Source organism: Petromyzon marinus, chromosome 54, assembly GCF_048934315.1.
Source record: "Petromyzon marinus isolate PM22_M1 ecotype Great Lakes invasive population chromosome 54, UKy_Petmar_22M1.pri1.0, whole genome shotgun sequence".
Taxonomy (NCBI): Eukaryota; Metazoa; Chordata; class Hyperoartia; order Petromyzontiformes; family Petromyzontidae; genus Petromyzon; species Petromyzon marinus.
Genome location: NC_133720.1, coordinates 4,152,617 through 4,176,592, shown reverse-complemented (window position 1 = coordinate 4,176,592; position 23,976 = coordinate 4,152,617). Strand labels below are relative to the sequence as shown.

The following is a 23,976-nucleotide window of genomic DNA, read 5'->3' as shown; positions in this document are numbered from 1 at the left end:
AACCCTTGCTGATTGGCTGTCGGGTGGTGGTGGGTTTAAAGACACATTTACACAATCTAACCCCCCCCAAAATCCCCCCTCTATTATGGAAGTAGCAACTCAGTGGGCACGTTTTGTTTACGTGAACAAACCTCATTGTCTGTTGGGTGGTGGCGGGTTTAACGACACATTTACACAATCTCTCCCCCCCCCCAAAAAAAAAAAACCTCTTGTGGATGACAGACCAGTAAAAATCCTGGCTACCGCTAATTTCACACATTTCAAATTGATCTTTATTATCAGCTCTTTGTTGTACAACACATACACACGCACAGGTGACAATTTTGTAATTGGAAAACAGTTTTATTGTACACAAAAGCGGCGTTAAAGGCAACGGGTTATAATTTGAACTAAAGATAAGAAAAATGTGACAAATGTTCAACCTTTCAATGTACCCTTGCAGTGAATTTACAAACATCCCAAATGTCAATACCATTTCCACCCGGAGAAGCCTAAAGATAAAACAATCCCCCACATTGCTGTTAACCGACTGCAAAGCAAATTAAATTCACTCGTAACGCGCTAGTTTTCACCAACGCACCTAAGCTGCATTCACTTCGAACAAGTGGGCTCCCACTCTTTGCGTCTTTACTTCGATAATTCAGTGCAACAATGAAAGTTGTTCCTCGGTAGTGTTCATTTCTAATTGCTTATGCTTCAAAAGTACAGAAAATAGCTATTATTCCCCCACAAACTTCATGTGAAGGCATAAGCAATTAGAAAATAACACTCACTACCCAAGAACACAAATCGTGTTACATAGCGAATGCCAGCTTAGCAACAACATCAAGTTCAAGAAGATGATCACATTGAAGAAGCCTCAACAGTTCCGATTTGAAAATTTGAGCAAAGCCACGTTGTGAAGACTATTTCCCAGTACGATCGAGCTTCTAGTTAGACCTAGGGAAGCAAACAATCAATTAAAACTTCTTAACATTTTTAAATTCACTCCGTCATAAAATAAGAATTTGACCACGTGGGAAGCCGACCAAATACAATACTGCTGAGGTTTCCTCATCTCTATCCACCGAGTATTTCCACTCCCAAGGTACTTAACTGCCCGCACCGTCAACTAAAAACTCGCACAAGTTGGTTTTAAAAGTTACGTGATATCCAACTGCCAGCATGCTCTACCTAACCCATGCAGCATCTGGCTTAAATCGAGGCATCTATATATACCATGGTTCCAATCATACAGTTTCGGGGAACGTTGCCAAAGTGGGTAATGAAATCTGATACGGTAGATGTATGGAGACACAGAAATTACTTGTTTTAGCATATTTTTACTACAGCCACTCAAGAAACAAAGTGAGGCATATAACGCAAGAAATCATCAAGTGGGCAGAAATAGCCTCTTCAAAACGTTTAAAACAATACTTTAACGGTGCTACGCTGCTCTCGTTACCGAGCGCACACAGAAGCTAGTATCACTTTATAAAACCCAATGGCTTATGGGAGCTATGTTTAGTTTACTCACCGTTCGCTTAACCAACTTGCCGGGGGTATTATTATGTCGGCGACTTGAACGTTGCCGTCGATCTGTAAGACTGCACCGACAGACGGAAGGAGGCTTTCACCATCACGCCACCACACAGGTGCGGGCAGGTCCGGCAAGTTAACCGGACCGTTCGGGGCCCAGCCATCACAAGCCAAAGCGATCGGAGAAGCATGGCGAGCGCGGATTGGTGAGAGGACGACTGCTCTGCTGTATCACCACACCCTTGTAGTGGCGAACCGGGTTGGCTTTGTGCACCTGAGGGAGGAGGGGGCAGATGAAGGCAACGCGTCATTTCTGAAAAAGTGGGACTCTCAATCCAGAGAACACGGTACAACATGCGGGTTTTGTAGGCAACGCCTTCGCCATCTCCGCCCAGTGCGTACGCACTGCATGTTAAACTTCTTTCGCACGGTACGTGGCCAACCGTGCTCTTTGGAGGTGTGTTGGGACGGTGGTGCAGCGGTTAGCGTGCCGCGCCACGAATCCGAGTTCGACTCCCGATAACGGCCAATACCGGTGAAGATTATTTGATCCGGTCATGGCATTCCCCTAGGTCGACTCAGCCTCAAATGAGTACCCCAGTGCGATGTGTAAACATCGCCACTCAGGGACCAAGGCAACTGGGCCTGGTGATGGCCACCCACCCCCTCCATATGCCGTGCCAGCCCTCCGAAGGTGCGATTCGCTAACTGCACTTGCACCAACAGTCAGTTGAGGCTAGACAGGATCTTTGTCTTTGCGTGTGTGTCGGGGGGGGGTGGGTAGTGTAGTGGTTAGCACACTGCGCGACAAGCACAGCGGCACGAGTTCGATTCCCGCTCACGGCCAAAATCAGCAACGATGATCTGAACTGGTCCTGGGCCTCCCCCCTAGGTCGACTCGGCCTCAAATGAGTACCAGGTGCGGTGTGTAAACATCGCCACTGGGAAGACAAAGGTGGCCGGGCGTGGTGCTGGCCACCCACCGCCTCGTGCACCTTTCTGGCCTTCATGGGTGCTCGTTAACAGCACTTGCCCCAACAGTCTGTTACAGGCTATACAGGGGATCTTTGTCTTTTTTTGGGGTGGGTGCGGTGCACGGGGCGGGGGCAGCAGCCGTACAACTTCTTTGCGCTGCTGCAGGATCATCTGGCGCTCCGCCTCCGCCTGCTCCTGCAGCCGCTGCTCCCACGCGGCTTCGTTCAGCCGGCGTTGCTCGGCGAGCTGGGCGTCGTACTCGGCACGCTCGCGGGCACGCCGCACCGTGTTCAGCTCCACGTTCTCCACACCTGCTGCGCCACAAGCACGCGTTCGGAATGTGTCGATGCACGCGTGTGTGTGTGTGCGTTTGTGTGCGCGTGTGGAGCGGTTGGGTGCGCCGCGCTCCGAACGCGGCGATCAGAGTTCGATTACCGCTCGTGGACAACAATACCGGTGACGAATATCTGAACCGGTCCCTGGGACCACCACCCCCCCCCCCCCTAGGTAGACTCGGCCTCAAATTAGTACTTAGTGCAGTGCGTAAACATCGCTACTAGGGGGACAAAGGTGGCCGGGGGGTGGTGCTGGCCACCCACCCCCCCTCTCGTGTTGTGCCAGCCTTCATAGGTGCTCACTAACAGCACTTGCTCCAACAGTCTGTTAAGGCTGTACGGCGGGATCTTTTGTCTAGGGACGTGCGATTAACTTCTTTCGCACCGTACAAGGACACACCATCACTGGTCGAGAGCTTTGCAAATTGGACACTTTGAAAACCCGCAAATATGTTCACATTTTAACCCCAAGTAATGCAGCACGGCAATAGCCGGTTGACGTCGGGGTGGGGAGGATATGCGTTCCGGAAAGATGCGACGACGAATATCGGAGCGACGTTAAATCAAAGCGATGTACGGGGGTAGTAGTGGGGTGGTGGTGGTGGTGGAGGCGGAGGCTGAGAGGCGACGGATAACGAGAAAGGACGGACGGTGCCGTATCAGCGACGCAAAAACCGGGCCGCGGTGTTAATAACAACGCGACAACGTATTTGCGACATGACGGATTAGTAATAATTTAAATTCACAAAGCTCCCTTAAACAATCGTTCTCAGAGCGCTAATGGGGGAAGACGTAAATCGGGGCACGACTGCGGAGAATCAGAATATTTATTTATACTGGAGGAATCCGATGGGCTACGAGGCTTTTTTTAATTATTATTATTATTACTGCAGACGTCCAGTGCAACCAGAGAACGTTCTGACGGCGCGCCGCCAAGACCGAACGCTCCGCGTCAACTCACAGGTGAGGATGCGGGGATGACGTTGCGCCACAAAGGGCGCGGTGGTGGTCACACGGCACGGACGGGCGCGGAACGTGGCGTGCTCCTTCATTTGCTCCTCCTCCTCCTTTAACTGCTCCATTCACACACGGGCAAGCGAAAAAAAAACACACGCGCACAGGTCCGCCAATTTAGACACGATAATATATACATTGAGCTCTTTGGTTCTTTCGGTCAAGTCACGTAGGTAAAAATGAAATATTAATCAAATCGCGACGTTTCGGAAGCAACGCAAGCTTCCGTCATCAGGCGGGACAACCACAGCAAAAAAAAAGTTCTGTAGTGGGTCAAAAAAAAAAACATTAGCTGTGCTTGTCCCGCCTGATGACGGAAGCTTGTGTTGCTTCCGAAACGTCGTGATTTGATTAATATTTTATTTTTACCTACGTGATTTTACTGAAAGAACCAAAGATCAGTGCAGTCACGAAAACTTCAAACCTAGAATATATATTGTCCTTGAAACTGACTGGTCCACACCAGAGACTTTCTTTAGAGCCTAGTCTCAACGTGTTAGACCAATAGAACACCAAAAAATTTAATAGCACATGACAACGCATTATCAGAGCATTGGAAGCATGTTTTTTTTGCATGTTCACCACAAGCATGTGTGGTTAATGCAGACATGATTCCTTGCAAAAGGTGTCCGTTTGGTGTTTTCACATGTTTTATAGCTAGAAAAAATGGTAAAACCTATTCTTATAACGTCCATCATGACCACGCACCAATGGCATGCACTGTAACTATAAACTTTACAACTACAAATATTTTTTTATTTTACCAGGCAAGGCCCCACTGAGCTATGTAGCTCTTTTTCAGAAGCGACCTGGCCACAAATGATAGCTCAACCAAGAGGCTCATCATCATGTGGAAATTTAAAGCAGCCAAATACTCAAAAACGCACGTCGTTTCTAAAATGTGGAGGGGAAAAACCGGAGGACTCGGAGAAAAAATCCACGTGACCACGGGGGGGGGGGGGGGGAGAGACAAGCAAACTCCAAATAAACAGCAGGCGTCAAGATCGAACCCACGACCTCTTGCATACCAGGCGAGGCAGTTAACATCTCGCCACTGTTGCAATGCAAGGGTGACCCCATGCCATATCCAAGTGCCCGCACCCCCCCCCCCCCAGTCGCCGTGTTCAATTATGTAAACGGGTGCTCTGTGTGTGGTGCAACTCAAACGTCCGGCGAGACATTCCCGAGATGCACTCTGGGCGTGCAGCGAGTCACCTTCTTGTTGAACTGCTCGGTCTTGATGGAGCCACGCTCGTCGACGCGCAGGTGGAAAGGCTCTTGCTGGGTGAGCGGTCGCAAGTGCTTTTCTGGCAGGGTCACATGATCCAGGTCGGGCACGGGCTGTGCCTTGAACTGGGGGACCTGTGGCACAAAGATGAACACACCCCCCATGTAGCCTTAACAGACTGTTGGGGCTAGTCCTGTTAGCGAGGAGCACCTACGAAGGCCGGTACGGCACACGAGGTGGGTGGGTGGCCAACACCACGCCCGGTCGCCTGGCGATGTTTACACACCGCACGAGGTATTGATTTGAGGACAAGTCGACCTAGCGGAGGCCCAGGACCGGTTTGGATAATCGTCACTGGTTTTGACCGTGAGTGGGAATCAAACTCTGGTCGCTGGATATGTAGTGCAGGGCTAACCGCTCCACTACTACCGCTCCCCCCAACCCTGCACGTCACACACGCGCGCGCACGCACACACACACCACATTGCCAAAACGTGTCAGAACAAAAATCAGCAATATGAGCTCATTCCAATTCAAGTCGTCATCAGCCGTGGTCAATCCACTGCTGGACCAAGTTCTCTCCGATTCGGTCCTGTGATGTAATATTCGATAGCAGCAACCGCTGCGAACACAGTTAAGCCGATGTAATCGCTCCCAACGCCCTCTCTCGACGTCCTCACGAACACGGTTCCGCTCCTTGTCCGCTACTCCGTCACCATTCCGGACCACCGGCGGGGGCGGTCATCGTCTCTTCAAGCGCTGTGCCCAAGCCCATCTACTTTCCTTAACTCTTTACCCAAGCTCTTACAACCTTGCTTATTTTACAAGTGTCAACGCCTTTCTATTATAACTTTAACAGTGTTGATTTGAAGCTTTCGTGACCGCAGGAATCCACTATTTGGTTCTTTCGGTAAAGTCACGTAGGTAGAAGAAAAAATAATAATAGATCACGACGTTTCGATAGCAACACAACATGGTCGCTTATGTTGCGATCGAAACGTCGTGATCTATTAATTTTCTATCTCCGTGACTTTACCGAAAGAACCAAAGAGTATTTAACTGTTGTTGTTTTTGTGTCATTGCCAAGCAACCATTTTCAAAATACAAACCCAATTGGTCTTTGAGGCACACTGTACATCTTTTGTCTGTAACCCAGTCACACTTGTACACACGTGTACCCGAGTTACGCACAAGTACTTCCTGTACACACGTGTACCCAAGTTAGACAAAGCAGTACACAGTGCCACAAAATGGGTACACATAAAACGGGTAGACGTGTCCATGCAATCCCACGGGCAAATCCACAGGCACATCCTCTCACTTGACCGCCCTCCCCACCCACCCTCCCGACCGACCACCCACCACCCACCGCACCTGATCCTCCAGCTGGCGGATCTCCTGAATGCGACGCTCACGCCGCTCGGCCCGCTCCTGGTCGCGAGCGTCGAAGGAGAAGGGCTCGGGCTCCACCTTGCGCATCTCTGGCCGGGGCTGGAAGGGTATCCCGAATTGCGGCATCGGGTTGGCTCTGGTCACAGGTCGAGGCGCCTCCACCTGCTGGAATTGACAAAGATTCCCACACCCCCCCCCCCACCGTGTAGCCTTAACAAGACTGTTGGGGCAAGTGCGGTCAGCGGCACGACCTGGAGAAAAACACAGCTCCTTCGGTATCCAAACGCTGCTTGGATTTTTCTCTGGGTCCTTTGGTTTCTCCCTCCACATTTAAAATCAACATGCACTTTAAAAGAGTATTTGGCTGCTAGACATGTCCACGTGATAAGCCACTTTCGTTGAGCAATCATTTGTGACCACTTGCTTCTGAAAAACGAGCTATATAGCTCGGTGGGCGTTATCTGCTCAAATAAAAAAATAGACCCGAAGGAAAATCCACACGGCTACGGGGAGAAGGTGCGGTGGCGATATGCGTTAGTAGCCAAGATAACTCAAAAGCACAGGTCAAAAACAAAGGGAGTACCGTCAAGTCCTTGCGGGTGAGCGCACGCTGCTTGAGAGCAAAAGCCGGGGACTCCGGGACGGTCATGGGTAGGGTCGCCTTCTCTGGCACTCCCTGCACAAGACACGGGAACGTAACACATCACCCGCAGCACGGAGCCAAGCGCAAGTTCCAGCAACGGAAGACGACGACTGAGCAATCGTTCCGCAAGGAGATTTTGCGGGCAGTGTCCACATTACACAAGTCGTATCTCGCGTCCTTATTTTCAGCAACACACAAGGGAGGTGAATTAACACGGCACACAAGACGCCGCTTGCGAAGCTCCCACGGGGGATTTCTGCAACTCGTGGCCAAAAGCGGCTTCCCGTGCGGCCCGATGGAGAAAAGTGCACCATTGTGGCACTAAGGAAACCCACAATGCTCCGTTCATAATCCGTAATGTTTAAGATTTGGGCAGTGGAATCAATGGACAACCTCAAATATAGGCTCCACAGAACCGTTTGATTTTACAGGAGTGATCTGTAAATACGTGTAAAAGTGCGATATGTATTTAAATTGCAGTCCTCGCAAATTAAATGAGTACATCTGGAATTTGCGCCGTTGTTTCTAGCGCAGTTTCACGTTAAGAGGAAAAGTTGCCGTGCGCCTTTACCCAATTAGGTAATGCGAGGGATTTAAAAATTTGGACAGACGCCAGCACACGCAGCTTGCACATTTTAGAATAATCTCATGGGAATTTTTTTTTAACGTCAAACGTGACAACTGCACGTATGTAGAACTTCTTTCGCACCGTGCCAATCGGAGCTGCAGTGTTGAGTCTATGGGCAGTGTTGAGTCTACGAGCAGTACACATGCTTATACTGTATGCTGAACTTCTTTCTCTTAGTCAATCGTACGAAAATTGTTTGGTTAATGTACCTGCAGTACAAGCCATGGTTAACCACTGGGCCCGAACCACGTTTGCCAAAAACAAGCAGAAAACACGCTACCGCTCGCCATGCTACTGTCCCACGCGGTCTTACGCCGCCCCTGTGCGGCCTACAATTTCTCTCAATTGTGCTTTTGGAATAATCTCCAAACATTACATTTCGTGACACCAAATGCCAAAATGCAGTCCTGATCTCTCGAAGAACAAAACACACGAGGCAGTTGCGGGGTGGTTAAACATGTCAGAAAAAGGTTTTTTAAAATTTGACCGATTATTACTTGGGGTTGTGTGCGTGTGTGTGTGGTGGTCAAAAAGACCAAAGACCCCCCCCCTCCCCCGCCCCCTCCCTGTAAAGTATTCCCAGGCTGCCGAGGGGAACGGCAGTATCGTGGGGGCAACCAGCCCGGCACCACGAACCCAGAATAAATCGAATTCGATTCACGATCGCGGCCAATGTCAGCGATTTGCCCGTGGCCTTAAATCAAAACCTTGGGCGATGCAGCAAACGTTGCAACTAGGGAGACGAAGGCGGCCGGGTGCGGTGCCAGAAACCCCCCCCCCCCCCCCCCCCCCCATGCACCAATGTTGGCCTTCATTAGGTGCTCGTCGACAGCACTTGCCCCAAAAAAGGCTGCGTAAAGGCTACACTGGGGGGGGGGGGGGGGGGGAGATAGGATCTGTCGTCTTAGTGGTAGCGGCGGGAGGGCACGTGGTCCCGCACCGACACTTGCTCCAGGATGGCGACGGGCAGTGGGCGAGCGTGGAACTCGTGCGTGGCGCGCTCCTTTAGGCGCTCCTCCTCCTCGCGCCGCAGACGCTCCTCCGTGCGCTCGCGCACGCGCTGCTCAGTCTCCGCCGCCAGGCGGGCGCCCTCGTGCGAGCGACAGCGTCCGATGGCCACAGAGCCCGGCTCCAGCAGATGGGGGTCCAACTTTTGTGCCTTGAACTGGTGCCTGCGGAGCGCACGCCATCTCCAGTTTGTACGCACGTTGGAACTTCTTATTTTCGCGCCGTACATAGCCGACCGCGCTAATCGGAGATGGTGGTGGGGGGGGGGGGGGGAGGACAAACTAACACAAAAAGGGATGATTTAAAAGTGCGCAGCTCCAGTGGCCTCCTAATATCGGAAGAGCAATCCAGACGGCCGCGGAAGCGCCCTCCGAAAGCGCGGCAATGCAGCGACCGTCTTTTTTTGTGCAGCTCTGAACGGACGGGCGCCTCGAGTATTCCACACACACACACACACACGCTAGCGTCTTACTGCGCTCAGACAAGCAGCGTGGGGGTGTTCACGACGACGGTTCTTACACCACCGCGCGATACGCCGAAGTTTACGTGGAAAATAAAATAAATTAAAAGAAAACAATTAAATCACGACGTTTCGGAAGCAACACAAGCTTCCGTCTTCAGGTGGAACAGTCACAGCAAGATCGTTGCATGAAGCAGCGATCTTGCTGCGACTGTTGCACCTGAAGACGGAAGCTTGTGTTGCCTCCGAAACGTCGTGATTCACTTGTTTTCTTTTATTTTAATTTACCTACGTGACTTTACCGAAAAAACAAAGAGTATGAATCCTTGCAGTCACAAAAGCCTCAAATATAGAAATTACGTGGAAAGTTTGTGGCGATGCGACACAACTGCGCGACGAAGGTAATCAAACGCATCCAACGCAGGGCCAGTTAAACGAGTCAGTGCGCACTACTGCATCAAGATGCTTAGTCGCAGCGACGCACTGCACCAGCGGTGCACAACTTTAAAAGCCCGCGGGCACCAGTGGATACACTCGGCGAGACGTTCACCACACCGTATTCGCAACCGTGACCGTGACGCTTGCAAAGTTTCAAAGTCACTCTGCCCAATGCACCCTGCACTCCATAAAAGGTTGCACACAGGCCCCCTTCCTGCACTCCCGTCCAGCGACAGCCCGTGCGTGCCGCAAGGGCACGGCAGTGCGTTGACTGGCCCCCGGCACTCACGCTTGGATGCGCTCCAGCTCCTCCTGTTCCAGCTGCGCACTGCTCTTGCACTTGGGGGACCGGTGGCGCGTGCGCGTCACCAGGCGCGGCGTCATGGGCATCGTGCAGGAGTCTGGCCGGGCTGCTATCGGAGAAGGACCTTGGGAGAGGGGGTGGCGGACCAGTGAAGCAACGTTCATGCCAAAGTCACGCCAATTTGTACAACATCCCACAGAATCGGTTTGTACCGTCGGCCTTCAACTGGCCCCTTTTACTCACCGCTTTGTTATCAAAGGCTGCAATACCACTATCGGGATGGGCAATGTTTAAGCCAACCAACTGGAGTAAAAATAAAAGTGTCACTTTGATTTATGATCTGTTACACGCTAACTTGCTACAATATACAGCAGAACATAGGTTTGCTCAATAACTTCCCAACTCATGGTGGAGATTCTGGGATACAGAGCCATATTTCGCATTTCCACAAGGGGAGGGGAGTTGGCAGCAATGGATTCTTCATCAGTGTGGTAGGACTGCACTGCTCCAGCTTCCAAGACACTTCCAAATCCTCACGTTAACAAAAAGGACACACAGGCATTGCGAGTGGATAGTCCATAGGCCCGAGCAGAAATTGGTACCACCGCAGGAAGCAAAAGCATTTCGGCGTATTCATTTAGTTACACGGCTAAGAAGAGCGAATTACTTGATCACCCGCAAATTTCAAAACGGTTAGCACTAAAAACAAATTAGAACCGCTAAATGTATGCCACCCTGAGGAGGTACCGAAAAGGTGGAACATCTGGTCTGGGCTCATGGTCTATGGTGTGGGCGCCACGTTGGTGAGATGTTAACTACCTCCCCTGGTATACAGGTCGTGGGTCCGATATCGACCCGGACACCCGCTGTATATTTCAGAGCTTGCGTGCTATCCCCGTGGTCGCGTGGATTTTTTCCCTCTGGGGTCCTCCAGTTTTTTCCCCTCCTTGTTAATCAACACGCGTCAAGGCATGCATTTCCACACGATAAGCCACATCGGTTGAGCTATCATTTGTGGCCAGGTCGCTTCTGAACAAGAGCTATATATATATAAAAAACACAGCTCAGTGGGCCTTACCTGGTAAAATAAAAAAAAAGTTTTAAATTGGTTGCCGGGTAAACATTGCAGACGTACCTTTCTCTAAAGCCATGCGGCTACGCAGGTGGAACCTCTGCGGCGTGCGCCGCTCAAACTCCAGCAGCTGCTCCGCCATGCTCTTGAATGATGCAGTGCCCTTCGTGGGATGGCTGATCAACCTGCCACTCTGCAGCGCCTCTTCAAACTTGCGCTTGCTCCCACGAGTCATCAATTTGAACGGCTGGATCACTGTTATGTTGGGCTGAGCCTTCTTCCTCTGTTTGGAAGACGGATAATTGATGATCAACCGTATTTCATATGAATACGGCACACAGCCACATCGGTTGAACCATTTCTTAGAAACGACCCGCGAGTGACAATTATCCGTCAACACTGCAAGCATCAAAAACCCCACGCTAAAAAAGCGGTGCTGGAGGGGGAATCCTTTAGAACTAGCGACAGCCATGTTCATCGTCTTATCGAGCTCAATCACTCCCGTCAGGGGCAGAGCCAAGATTTCAGGCCGGGGTGACATTCAACAAGTGTTAATTTCAAGAATGATTAGAGAGTCAGGCTGTTGAACTAGACGCCATCGGTTGGCGACACACTCTGACAATGCAGTTGCACGGAGTCCGCCAGACCGAGTGTCGTACACTTATACGCAGAATGTCACCCCCGTCACCCCCCCCCTGGCTCCGCCCCCGACTCCCGTCACTGTCGGGACCTCTTATCGTGGCAGAAGGGACTCCGTTGTGTGTCAATGTGGTTACTGCCAAACAACATGTGCAAGTCATGTTTAACCCCACGTGAACGAAAACTCTCACGCCCCAAACTCCCCTAATATAAAACTCACTTTTTCAATATGAACAAAAAAACGGTTTTGCGTAAAAATTGTACCACAGGCAGCAGTATAAAAAGGTTCCCCATTCTCTCGTTACTTTTGTACAGCTTCGAGAGGTTTTACCGTACGCTTGTGACCGGGCATGCTTTGTCCATCTGGCGCGACTCGATCGCCACAAACAAACAGACTCTCACCTGTAGCCAAGCCTCACTCGCAGCTTCATCTTATTATGCGAGATTCAACGCGTTTATGTAACGTTACAATAAGAATAAGATTTCCATCAATCGTTACATACCAAGTGATGGACCCATCGACAGATCACATAATAATTTAAAAGTATAAAGCATCCGTAAACAATTGTTCTCAGGGCGCTATGCATGGAAAGGCAGAAATAGTTTAACATCAACCAAAGAAAGAAGTAAGAAAGACGTTTGAAAAGAACGAGAGAATGCCATTTTAAACGGATGCATTTTTAGTTGAGATTTAAAGATTTGTAGCGCCACACAAGTCCTGACCTCGAAGGGGCAAGGAGCTTCAGGGGCAAAGACAATTTGGTTGTCACTATGCACACACAAGGACGGGGGGGGGGGAGGAGGCTCTCAGGGCCGCGATACACGTACCGGGGAAGCGGCCGATGATTTGCGGAGGTTGGCAATGAAGTCAACGTGCTGATACGGCTCGCCAACCTGATCGCTCGCCTTCGCCCGTTGATCCGTGCGGAAGGTGAATGTAGAAACTGTGGACGTCACCGAAAGACACAGGGTGAGGTCATTTTTATTCCCCGCCCCATGTTAACGCCTCCTCTCATTTTCCTTACTATACCCTTGTAAATGTTGCCATTTCGATACGACAGAAGACGTTCCTTGCAGCTCAAAATCCTGATCGTCTTCTTAAGGAGACGTTCAAGAACAAGGCGCGTTAATGCCGAGAGCCCGAAAACATTCCTGCAATATCACTTTCAATTTATTTAAACCATCATCATTCGATTATGGATTTGCATAAACTGCAGACTTGCACACACTAACGTTTTTATCTTTGTACAATTCTAGCAATTATTCACAGGCACAAACACAAATGGCCACTGCGACTTGTAAAAACTACGGATTGTATAGGTCCAAAAATGTTGTCACTTGTAGCAGAAGCGATTTATAACCACACGTCCGAGGGAGCAGTCCCAGCTGTACTTACATCCAATGTGCCCCCTCGTCCTCCCCCCCCCCCCCCCCCCATTTGTGTGTTGTACGCATGTAGAAGTTCTTTCGCACCGTACGTAGCCAGCCGTACTAAATCGGAGGTGTAGGGGAAGGGCAACAGGGCTACGATTATATCAAGGCCTGCTAATACCCATTTTGTATTCTACCAGTCGCACCTCTCTTCAGTCGCTGGGGTGCCTGCTGCTTGGCTTCCATCGTCTCAAGCTCCCGGTCCTCCGCTGACTTGGTCGACCTGCAGCAGCAGCAGCAAACGCAAACCTTGTTCATGCTCGAGTGGACGCAAGTTTTCTACGATGTATTGAACTGTTATTTTTTTTTCTGAAGCGACCTGGCTATCTCAAATGATGGCTCAACAAAGTGGCTTATCGTGTGGACATTTCTAGCAGCCAAATACTCTGAAACGCAGGTCGATTCTCAAAATGGAGGGTAAAAAAACGACGGGAGAACTCTTGAGAAAAATCCACTCGACCACGGGGAGAAAATGCCAACTCCAAATACACAGGCGCGTCAGGGTCTAGATCGAACCCACGATCTTCGACCCGGTGAGGTAGTTAACATCCATTAGCAATTACAGTAGAATCCTTATTTTTTTCAACCTGTACACGTAACATTGTAACGCAAATGTATTTAAGGCTAACCTTAATTGTAAAAATCAATGAAGTTACAAGATACCAGTTGTGGTTACATGTTTTTGGACGAATTGTTCACGTGTATGAAGATATAAATGTAAAAACTGATAAACAATAACTTTCCCCCCCAAGGATGGTCAATAGTCTGACACCACCCCTCGACTGATCTCATTGTAGACACTCAATCCGTACTATTTAGAACATTAAAAAAAATCATCAAATCACTAATAAACTAACAATATAAGTAGACCTGACATTGCATGAAGTGTCACTTGCCAAAAGAGCAATTGAGGTCACAGATAATATATATATACACACACGACTCTGGTAGTTGATCCTTACAAGACCCTAAAATGTGTTGTGTATGCTGCGAGCTGGGTTTATGCACACCCAGTACCTCAATTTCGGCTGGGCAACCCCAGCTGCAGAGCTTTTAGGCAAAGATCCCGATCTAAACAACAACAAAAATATTCAATATGATCATAGGTTTGATCAGCCAACAATTTCTTCCAAAAATACTATGCACAGAAAAAAAACTCCGATTATGTCAGCAAATTTCAAACAAAACTTTAGCTTCTTTCACCGCCCAAAAAAAATGTTGTGGCTAAAAATCAAGCCTCCAAAACGTGTGCTAGGGCACTGGTTATCCCTTGAAGCAGGTTGTAATCACCAGCGAAACGTTGTACTCAAATTGTAAATGTTCGCCTTTTGGCGTTCTCTGGTCTGACATTGGTGAGACTCAGCCCTAAAGGCTGTCTCTGGTGTAGGCAAATCAGTTTCAAGGACAACGCATATATAGTCAGAGCATGTTTGTTTGCATGTTCACCACAAGCACGTGTGATTATCGCAGACGTGATTCCTTGCAAAAGGTTCCTATTTGGTGTTTGGACATTTTGGCACCTGTTTTGTTGCCAGAAAGGGTAAAACCTAGAATTGTAAATGTCGTTGGTTTTACTATCCAACACACTGGTGTGCTGAACTAGGAACCAATTGGTACGTTTTTCTTACGTGACAAACCTTCCTAATTGGCTGTCGGGTGGTGGCGGTGGCTTTAATGACATTTATATTTACGCGATCTAACCCAAACACTACTTTATTATGGATAAAGAAACCTTTTTACAACGGAAGGACAATTATAGCCACCATCAAAACCCTGTGGAAAAAATCAGTTGTGATGCATGTTTGCAAAGCATATATATGATCATGGTCTCCCACAGGGTTACACGCTAAAGATTTGCGTTTAACATTCCAATTCCAATTGGCAGATGCATTCTGCGCTAGTTATTTGCATATTCTAATACGCAGCACTACCAGCCTTACTTTGGCTCCTGTTGCACGGGCTCTTTCCCTTGTAGCAGTACGATTGATTACACCATTGTTGATATTTGAAATGCTCGCACGTTTGTGCAATATTTAGATGTGCGAGTATGTGCCCTTTGGCCAATCGCCATAACATTGTTAAATGAAGGACCTTCTCACGGCGTTGCCATCCTTGCACAATCTATCTCACTCCTGCACGTGAACCTCTCTCATCACCCCATCTCTGAGATGGTCATACTCGAGGGTGCGGCCTCTCCTTGGCTGCCATTTTGTGACCACCAGCGTTACCCATAAACCCTTTGTTCAAAAATGTAATGTCTCTCCGATTAGCGTTTGTTTCCCGATCAATGCGCTCATCTTACTCCCGTCATTCACGGCACATCTCTCCACGCTCCTCCATTCTTGTCAGTGCCCAGCATTTGTACTCAATGCCATCATTGTTGGCAATATGCACGTAGAAAAAAGGACGGTCTACTTCAGGAACATTGGTACATTGCTATGAGCTCTTACACAACCCAATTTCTAGACATTCTTTTTACAGTTTTCCTATCAGCTACCTCTAACCATTAAACATTATTTCACGTTAAAAAGCACACGAACTGACCACGATTATATTGCACAATTATATATATTTTTATGGGGCATACATACCACCTGCTAGAACATACGGTTGAGAAATATGGCAATTTTAACATGGAACAAACTGAATCGTGTAGAAATAGTAATGCATGCTTGGAATTATATTGAGACAGAAAGAGCAAACACGGACTAAAGATGCATCAGCAGGTTAAGGACGTTATTAATGAAAAGCGGGCTGGGGTAGGAAACGTTGCAAGGAGGGTTGGCCGATAGTCACGAAAAGTGACAGCCAATGAACAGAACGCAACTGAGAGTGCATGTCCTCCGCAAAGATGAGGAAGCCTTCATCTAGCAGCGGTGCAATCATGGCCGACGATGAGGATGATCAGGGGTTCGGCAACCAATATAAGGAGAGCTATTTTTTTTCGAACTCAGCGAGTACAAAAAAATATTTCAGCCACAACACGCATGTGCATAATATCACGAAGCGGTCCTTTAAAGAGCCGCAACGCAGCTCCAGAGTCGCATGTTGCCGACCCCCCCCTGAGGATGACCATTATGAAGGCACAGGGGCATCAGGATCCACACCTTTTGCTTCTCTTGACGGCCGGAGAAGAGAGACTGCTGCTGGCAGTGGCCGTGACACTGATCGTGCGTCTCTCTGCGCGGATGTTGGTCAACTGCTTTCGCACCAAGGCACGATTCTTCTGGCCAACCAACGGGTCCAATCTGCGCATGAGGGACGATATAAACACACGCTGCAATGTATAGATCCTCAAACGAATAATCATGAATAAAAACAAATAAAAAAGGGAAGAACATACATAGGATTTTTGCCATAGAGAAACATTAATTTGTATAGTATGTCCCAAGTGCTAATTTACAAATACACTTTGCTTCCCACCCACCCACCTAACCAGTGTGAGAAAAAATATATTAGGAACGAAATACCCTCACAGAAACAAACTTTATCCCCCCTTGACTGTTGTGATTAATCGGAAACCTCCAGTCACATTATCAAACAATTCTCCCCTTCATCTCAAACCAGGTTATAAGATGCATTTTCCTGTATTTTATACCAAAAATTGCGGGTACATCTTATGTACTTGCGCTTTGCAGCACCTCCGATTAGCACGTTTGGCTGTGTATGGTGCACGAGAAGTTCAACGTACGTACACACACACACACACGTACCTTGTCACAATAGCACTCCGGCGGGTGGCGGGAGGAACGACAGAAGCCACCTGAGCGCCTGTGTTAACGCTAGGGCGCCACTTCGTCATAGACCTACACAGGTTGAAGAGGTCTGTGCCTGGCTCACGAGTTTCTTTCGGATCGTTTTCTGCTTCAGACCGAGCCGCCACCACACTCTTCCCTTCCGAAGACTCATCGTCGTCGTCGTCGTCGTCATCACCACAGAGGTCTTCCTTGGCGGAATTGTTTCCTTCCGCAGGTTGTTGCTTCAAATGGATGCCGCCGTCTTTCTCTGCTGCTTCACGCTGGTTTACATTCGCTTCTTCCTCGCGCGTTTCTTCAGCAGGACAAGCAACGTCATATTTTGAATTTCCCACGCACATGGGGATGTCCGCTCCCTCCTCCACGGCATTATCTGTCGCGCACTCCATATCTATGCTTACCGATGCACGATCACCGTCACCCTTTTCAACTCGGTTAGGGGCATCAAGCATGTCACCTCCCTGGTGCAAGAGTTCATCTTTAGCAGGGGTCATCGCTTCCATGGCCAACTGTGCAGCAACACGACGACTATACCCTTCTGAAGGCTCAAAGGTGCCCGGAAGCTTCTCAATACTCATCTGTGGAATGTCAGCACGGGTTTCCTGCGCGGCTACGTTGTCTGCAGACTTGGCGCCCGCTGTCGCCGCGTCTTCGTTTCGCTTCGTGAGGAACTCGGCATTAGACGCCGTTCCCTCGCCTGCCTCAGCATCCTCCTCATCAATCATCTCTTCATCCAGCAGTTCTACCCCCTTGCCTAGTGATGACAAGACACCGCACCTCCGATTAGCACGGTCGGCTACGTACGGTGCCAAAGAAGTTCAATATACGTTCAGAAACTCAAAATTAAAACGTGCGTTTCGTCAAGCAACACATTATTTCGTGACGCATGCCCTTTTTCTAGAAAACATGCATCTATAGGGAGACGTATTATGACATTCGATTGAACACTGTTTTTTTATATACAATATAATGGAATCACTCCGTAAAGTAATGTTCATTCATCTATGTTCATCGATATCTGTGATATTCTTGATTTGAAGCTTTCGTGACTGCAGGACTCAAGAGAGTATCTGTGATATTAATAATCAGTGCTGTACTAAACAATGAAATTCAGGCAAGCGGCACAGACAATGACCCCCCCCCCAAAAAAAACACACAATGCTAATGCCTGCACAGGAGTTGTGAAAACGTATGTTTCATGGCCAAACCAGGCAATATTTTATGTTGTACCTGAGTCGACGTTGCTCATCACCGGCAGGTCCTCCACAAGCAATTCAGCCCCTTCGTGGAAAGCCTGGTGTTCCTCTCGTCTGTTATCTATCCCCACGGAGAGAAGCATGTGCAACATTAAACATCGGATAGGTGACCACAAAAACAGGTGTTACCTTGGCTACTGTGCGGGCTCTACGTTGCGGGCACAAGGCCGCGATGATAAATCCGGTGTTGTACTGGACATTATAAGATCGCACACTCATCACGCACAAAGTGCTTGCCACAAATGAACCACGATTTTTTTGCCGATCTCGTCAACGAGCAATAACCATGGCACGAACTTCAGTCATCCTCGCAGCAGTAGCTTTTGGTTAACCATCAAACGGAGATGGCACGCTTTCAGATGGGATTCTGCGGCCGTCTGGAATGCTCTTGCGTCCGATATTAGGAAGCCGCTGGAGCTACGTACTTTCAAATCCAGATTGAAAAATAATTTCCTTAGAATGGATTGTGTTTAGTTTATTGTCCTTACCCCCACACATCACCAACCTGTACAGACCCAGTGTGAAGTATTGTCAGATACAGAGGTTGACAAAAGGGCTGCGCATATGGAGCAAGGATTTAAACTTCCCTCTCCATTTCCCTCATGCGATAGAGAACGTGTGCACCCGCACAATACCCAGCATTCCCTGGATAAGAGGATCCATCGAGTGTGCCCGTGTTGACATCCTATACAGTAGCACAGTCTGATTAACTGCCTGGCCATGCAACCCAAATTATGGACCATATACAGTATAGTCTTGATTTGAAGCTTTCGTGACTGCAGCAATCCACACTCTCTGGTTCTTTCGGTAAAGTCACGTAGATAGAAAAAAAATCAACAAAAGAAAACACGTTTCGATCGCAACACAAGCGTCCTCTTCAGGTGACGGACGCTTATGTTGCGACCGAAACGGCGTGTTTTCTTTTGTTATTTTTTTCCATCTACGTATCTTTACCGAAAAAACCAGAGTACATACACAGTATAGTAAGCCACTGTAGTCTCCGCTCCTTCAACGGATTAGCAAAACTACGCCAGCTCTCTCCCGAAGCACTCCCCTGACTAGCAGACATCAACGTTTGCATTTAGCTCCTTAACATATTGCTGCCATCATACGCAACAATAAACTACCTGTGAGAGGAGGGGGGGGGTGGAAAGCCACACACAACATGCTAGATATCATCACTGCCACGAGTCAATTCGACCTCATTATTATTTCACGTCTGCAGAAAAAAAGAGCTTCACAGCTCATCAAATTCCTCCAGTCTAAATAAAGATTCTGATATTGCCCACCTTACTGTGTTCATGTCTTTTGTTAATTCTGCTCACACCGTTCTCTGCCAAGTATCGGGAGCATTCGATTCTATTGTATTCGACGAATTGACACATAGCTAGCTAGTAAATACGGTTACCCATTCAATTCGGCTTTTATAAAGATGCGTTTAAAGTATTTGGCTGCTATAAATTCCCGCGTGATAATAATACACTTCATTGAGCTATCATCTGTGGCCAAGTCGCTTGTGAAAGAGCTAAATAGCTCAGTGGGCCTGACCTGATAAAATAAAACAAATCGTTTCTAATTCATGGGACCTCCTTTGCCAGTACCAAAATATGAGAATAGGTTTTCCCCTTTTCGGTCAACAAAACAGGTGTTAAGATGTTAAAACACCAAACCAAAATCTTTTACAACGAATCATGTCTGCATTAACCACAATACTTGTGGTCAGAAAGCTGTCTCTGGTGTGGACCAATCAGTTTCAAGGACAATGCCCATATATTATCAGAGTACGTTTTCTGTTTGCATTCTGACCACAAGTATTGTGGTTAATACAGACATGATTCCTTGTAAAAGGTTTCAGTTTCGTGTTTTAACATCTTAACACAGCTGTTTTGTTGCCAGAAAAAAAGGGGGAAAACCTATTCTCAAATAGTTTCTAAGTTTGCAGCTCTTCCTGCAAATCCACTTCGATGAGACCCTCCACAAGCCGTGCGAGTTGTGGGGGCGGGGGGGTGCAATGCACCGTGAAAGTTCTTCCAAGCACTATCCAGGTGCAAACTTGCTTAGCTTGGCGCATTGCAGTCGATTTGGTCACATGCAACAACAAAGAAAATTCAAATGTACTGCAATGGCCTTTACTGGGGATAGCCCAATCGAGTCTCGTAACTATATCTGTATATTCATGCATAGGGATGTGTGGCCTAAAAACTCTGAAGTGTTTTTGCATGTGCTAGTACACTGGCAATCCTGGAGAAACGCCACTCACAAGCTCCGCACTGATCGAGTCAATAATTAATATCTTCATCAATAATTAATATCTTCAACTGGCATCTCCTTGGCCATACATGGCTTTAAGCAGTCTCCCACGGCACGCACACACGTTGTACAGTAAAACACAATTGCACGCGAGGCTAAAGAGCGCAAGAGGCTCACAATGGGCGATGCAAGGGGGGGCCCGCGCCGTTTGTTTGTTTAACACAGCGACGGGTAACGTCAGCGGCGAGCGATATCCAACAAAGTCCCCTAAGCCACACACACTCCTTCAAACAACTCGCATTGACCCACGCGTGGCCAATTTAGGCCGCCACCCGCGTCTATTATGTTGGAACTTCTTTGCGCGTCGTACGTAGCCATCCGCGCCGCTCATCGGAGATGCGAGGCTTGTGGGGGGTTGTGGGGGGTTGGGCGAAGGACAACGATCCAGACGCAAAAAAAACAATCAGTTCTAAAGGAGAGTTTTTTTTTCCCAATCTAGATGTGAGAGTGCACGACTCTCTCCAATGGCCTTCCTGAATATCGCGAGGACGTTTCTTAGCGCGCCTTCACCCAGCAACAAGGCGCAGCGGAGAGGCCTCCCTTCGTCCAGCAGTGGATTGACGCAAAGGGGGGCTGAAAAACCATTATTACTACTACTACTACGCACAAACCGATGCATTTGCCATGGTCCGAAGGTGGGAAATTATCCACCGCCACCAACAATCAACTTTGCGAAGTCAACTTCGCAAGGTGCCAAAGAGGGGCGTTGTTCGCGCAGTTTCACAAAACGTGGCGCGCGGCGGGGGGGGGAAAGAGTTATTGGGACCTCCGTACATTTTTTGTTGTTAAATTATAAAAAAAAAAACCTCCCATCGCGTAGTAACAATTAAGACGTAAAAGCACAACGAGCAGAGACACGAGGGCGCTCGACTGCAAGGAGAAAGGCAAGGCGCGTTCCGTGACGAGCGGCGAAGAAGGCCGAGCATGCAGAAATCGGCGCAACGTTATCAGCAGCTTCACGGGCATCTTTGCTCGTCTTAGCCTTTCGCAGCACCGCATAATCAAAACAAAAATTTACATGCGACCATCTCAAAGGGATCGGCGAGAGTTTACGAGAGGAGGCATCGAACGGTTAGCGACGGAGCGACATTTGAAATTGAGCGCGACTCGCCACGCAAACTCACCGAACCACGCGTCCGCGTTGTCGTTGTCCGCCACGCTGCCAAAGTCAAAGCAGGTGGGCGCGTCGAAATCGTACACGTATTGGTTGCTCATCGTCGCGGTGTAAATTCCGCTACGAAAACAATAAGAAATAAAAACTGTTGCCACCGAGCAACAACGACGAACGTCGTCCCGACCAAGAGCCCCCCCCCCGCTTCGCCTCACTAAAAGCTACAAAAAAATTTTAAACGCTAACGGCCGCGCGACTAGGACCAATCAGAACGCGGCGGAGAACAAATGGAGCACGCCGATTGGACGGACCCCCAAACGGAGCCCGCCGATTGGACGGAGCGCACCAACGCCACCACCCCCCCCCACCCACCACCACCGCGGACGAAACCAACAGAACTCTCCGTTCAAAAAATTACGAACGTCTTAGACGAACTTGCACATTGTACTATCTTTGGTTCTTTCGGTAAAGTTTACGATTTGATCAAAGGCGCAACAGTGCGCGCTTATGAGGTTACGTAAAAGTGATGATGTTTTATATAAGATGCGGGCAGTGAAATAACGCGTGTTTTGTGTTGCGGTTGGTAAGGTGGGGTGGGGGGGGGGAGCATTTGGTTTCGTCCACATTCGTTAACAACGCTGCTTTAAATTTTGATTTAAAGCTTTCGTGACTGCAGGGATTCATATTCCTGGTTCTTTCGGTAAAGTCGCGTAGAAGGGAAACAATAAAATAATAAACATACACGGTACTATATTCCTGGTTCTTTCGGTAAAGTCACGTAGAAGGGAAACAATAAAAAAACGCCACTTTTTTCAAAACAAAATCTTGCTGTGGTTTTCACAGCTGATGATGATTGCATGTGTTGCAGTCGAAACGTCGTGAGAATTTTATTGCTTTATATTTTTATTATTTTATTGTTTCCCTTCTACGTGACTTTACCGAAAGAACCAAGAATATGAATCCCTGCAGTCACGAAAGCTTTAAAGCAAAATGTATACACAGTACTGTATATATACACACACAATGGGCGCAGAGGTGGAAGACTTAAGCGACGTTTCGGGCGATGTCCCTCAAGAAGGATCATTACTCGACACGTATATAAACGTCCTTGTAAGGCCACGGTGTTATTGACGCGTGCGTTGAATTTGTTTTGTTAATTATATTTGTGCATCAATGGCAATGCAGCATTACCTAATAATAATTACTGCTGTAATGCGATTATAATTCTGTAATATAAATTAATACATTATGTGCAATGCGTTATTTATGCTCACGGTACCTGAGTTGTGGAGTAAGCATAAATTATTAAAAAATAGGAATCACGATATTTTGTTCTACTGGAGGAATCCGATGAGCTATAAAGCTCTTTTTCACAGACGCTCAGTAGATATAAGCAGAATTGTATTTAAAGAAACGAGTCAATAGATTTTTTTTGGGTCCAATCGCGTACGTAACATGTGTATCCACTCGACCCAGTCAGTCAAGAAAGTCACATGCCAATTAACCGATAATACTGGTAGGAAGCTCCTGGTTACTACACCACCAGCCCACAGGGGATTATTGTGTCCGTCCGTCCGTCGTGCACCCAAACATGGCAGGGGTGGGGCTGGGTGGAGAGGGGAGGGGTGGGGCTGGATGGGGGGTGGGAGCGGTGGGGCTGGGTGGGGAGGGGCTGGTCACCCCGTGGTGCCCTTATAAAACTCAACGTTTAATGTGGGAAATGCTAATTTCTCACATTAACATCACTAGCCTCGGACACTTTTTTATGACCCTTGGGCTACACCAATTTCAAACCTTTTAAAACAGTCTGCCTCAGCAGCAGGACCACGCTTTCCCACCTGATGATGGACGCTTGTGTTGCGCCCGAAACGTCGTGATTTATTTTATTTTATACCTACTACGTGACTTGACCGAAAGAAACAAAGAGTATGGGTTCCTGCAGTCACGAAAGCTTCAAATCAAGATACAAAAAATTGTTGAGTTTTTTGTATATTTTGCGTGTGTATGTTTTTAAGTGATGCTTACTTTTCCTATACTTTTCACCCCTTTAGTGTTGGTGTATTGTTTGTTGTTGTAACGTTCTGACCCGCCCCTATTGGACATCTGTGAAAAAGAGCTTTAGAGCTCATCGGATTCCTCCAGTATAAAGATTCTGCTTAACATAGTTTGCCCGATGTCACCTTATCTCTCACCCATATGGGAAGCCAATGACAAAGTCACCCTCTAGGTGTCACCTGGATACAAACTCGTGTGTGGAAGATCAGGGGCTAGTCAATGGTGCATCTGTCAGTCAACCCATGGCACCTGGGTTTGTCCCGTGACCTGCCAGCAGCGAGCCTTCCCCCACTTCACGTGGCCTCAACGTGCACCTAGCCTGGCACAATCGCAGTGAGAACGTCACCTCCAACATTGTGGTGAACGGCGGTTATTAATTGTTGATGATGGGCAGCCCTCCGCTG

General features: G+C 48.2%; 1 protein-coding gene across 5 annotated transcripts; it reads right to left on the bottom strand.

Moving 5' to 3' along the window:
* Positions 1 to 321: 321 nt before the first annotated feature.
* LOC116954042 (targeting protein for Xklp2-like) lies at positions 322 to 21,756 on the bottom strand. 5 transcript variants are annotated; one of them, XM_032974435.2, is made up of 16 exons: positions 21,531 to 21,756; positions 18,071 to 18,157; positions 16,799 to 17,594; positions 16,193 to 16,333; positions 14,103 to 14,156; positions 13,232 to 13,308; positions 12,483 to 12,598; positions 11,079 to 11,298; positions 9,929 to 10,067; positions 8,674 to 8,905; positions 7,046 to 7,138; positions 6,445 to 6,624; positions 5,058 to 5,204; positions 3,790 to 3,904; positions 2,638 to 2,807; positions 322 to 1,792 (listed from the first exon to the last, which is right to left on the bottom strand). In XM_032974435.2, the coding sequence occupies exons 1-16, from the start codon at positions 21,619 to 21,621 to the stop codon at positions 1,682 to 1,684; spliced, it is 2,769 nt and encodes a 922-aa protein (XP_032830326.2). In that variant the 5' UTR covers positions 21,622 to 21,756; the 3' UTR covers positions 322 to 1,681. The 5 variants fall into 5 exon arrangements, with proteins under 5 accessions (XP_032830326.2, XP_032830322.2, XP_032830324.2 ...); XM_032974431.2 differs by having other exon boundaries at positions 6,445 to 6,627; positions 21,531 to 21,755; XM_032974433.2 differs by having other exon boundaries at positions 2,638 to 2,804; positions 6,445 to 6,627; positions 21,531 to 21,755.
* Between the last annotated feature and the right edge of the window lie 2,220 nt (positions 21,757 to 23,976).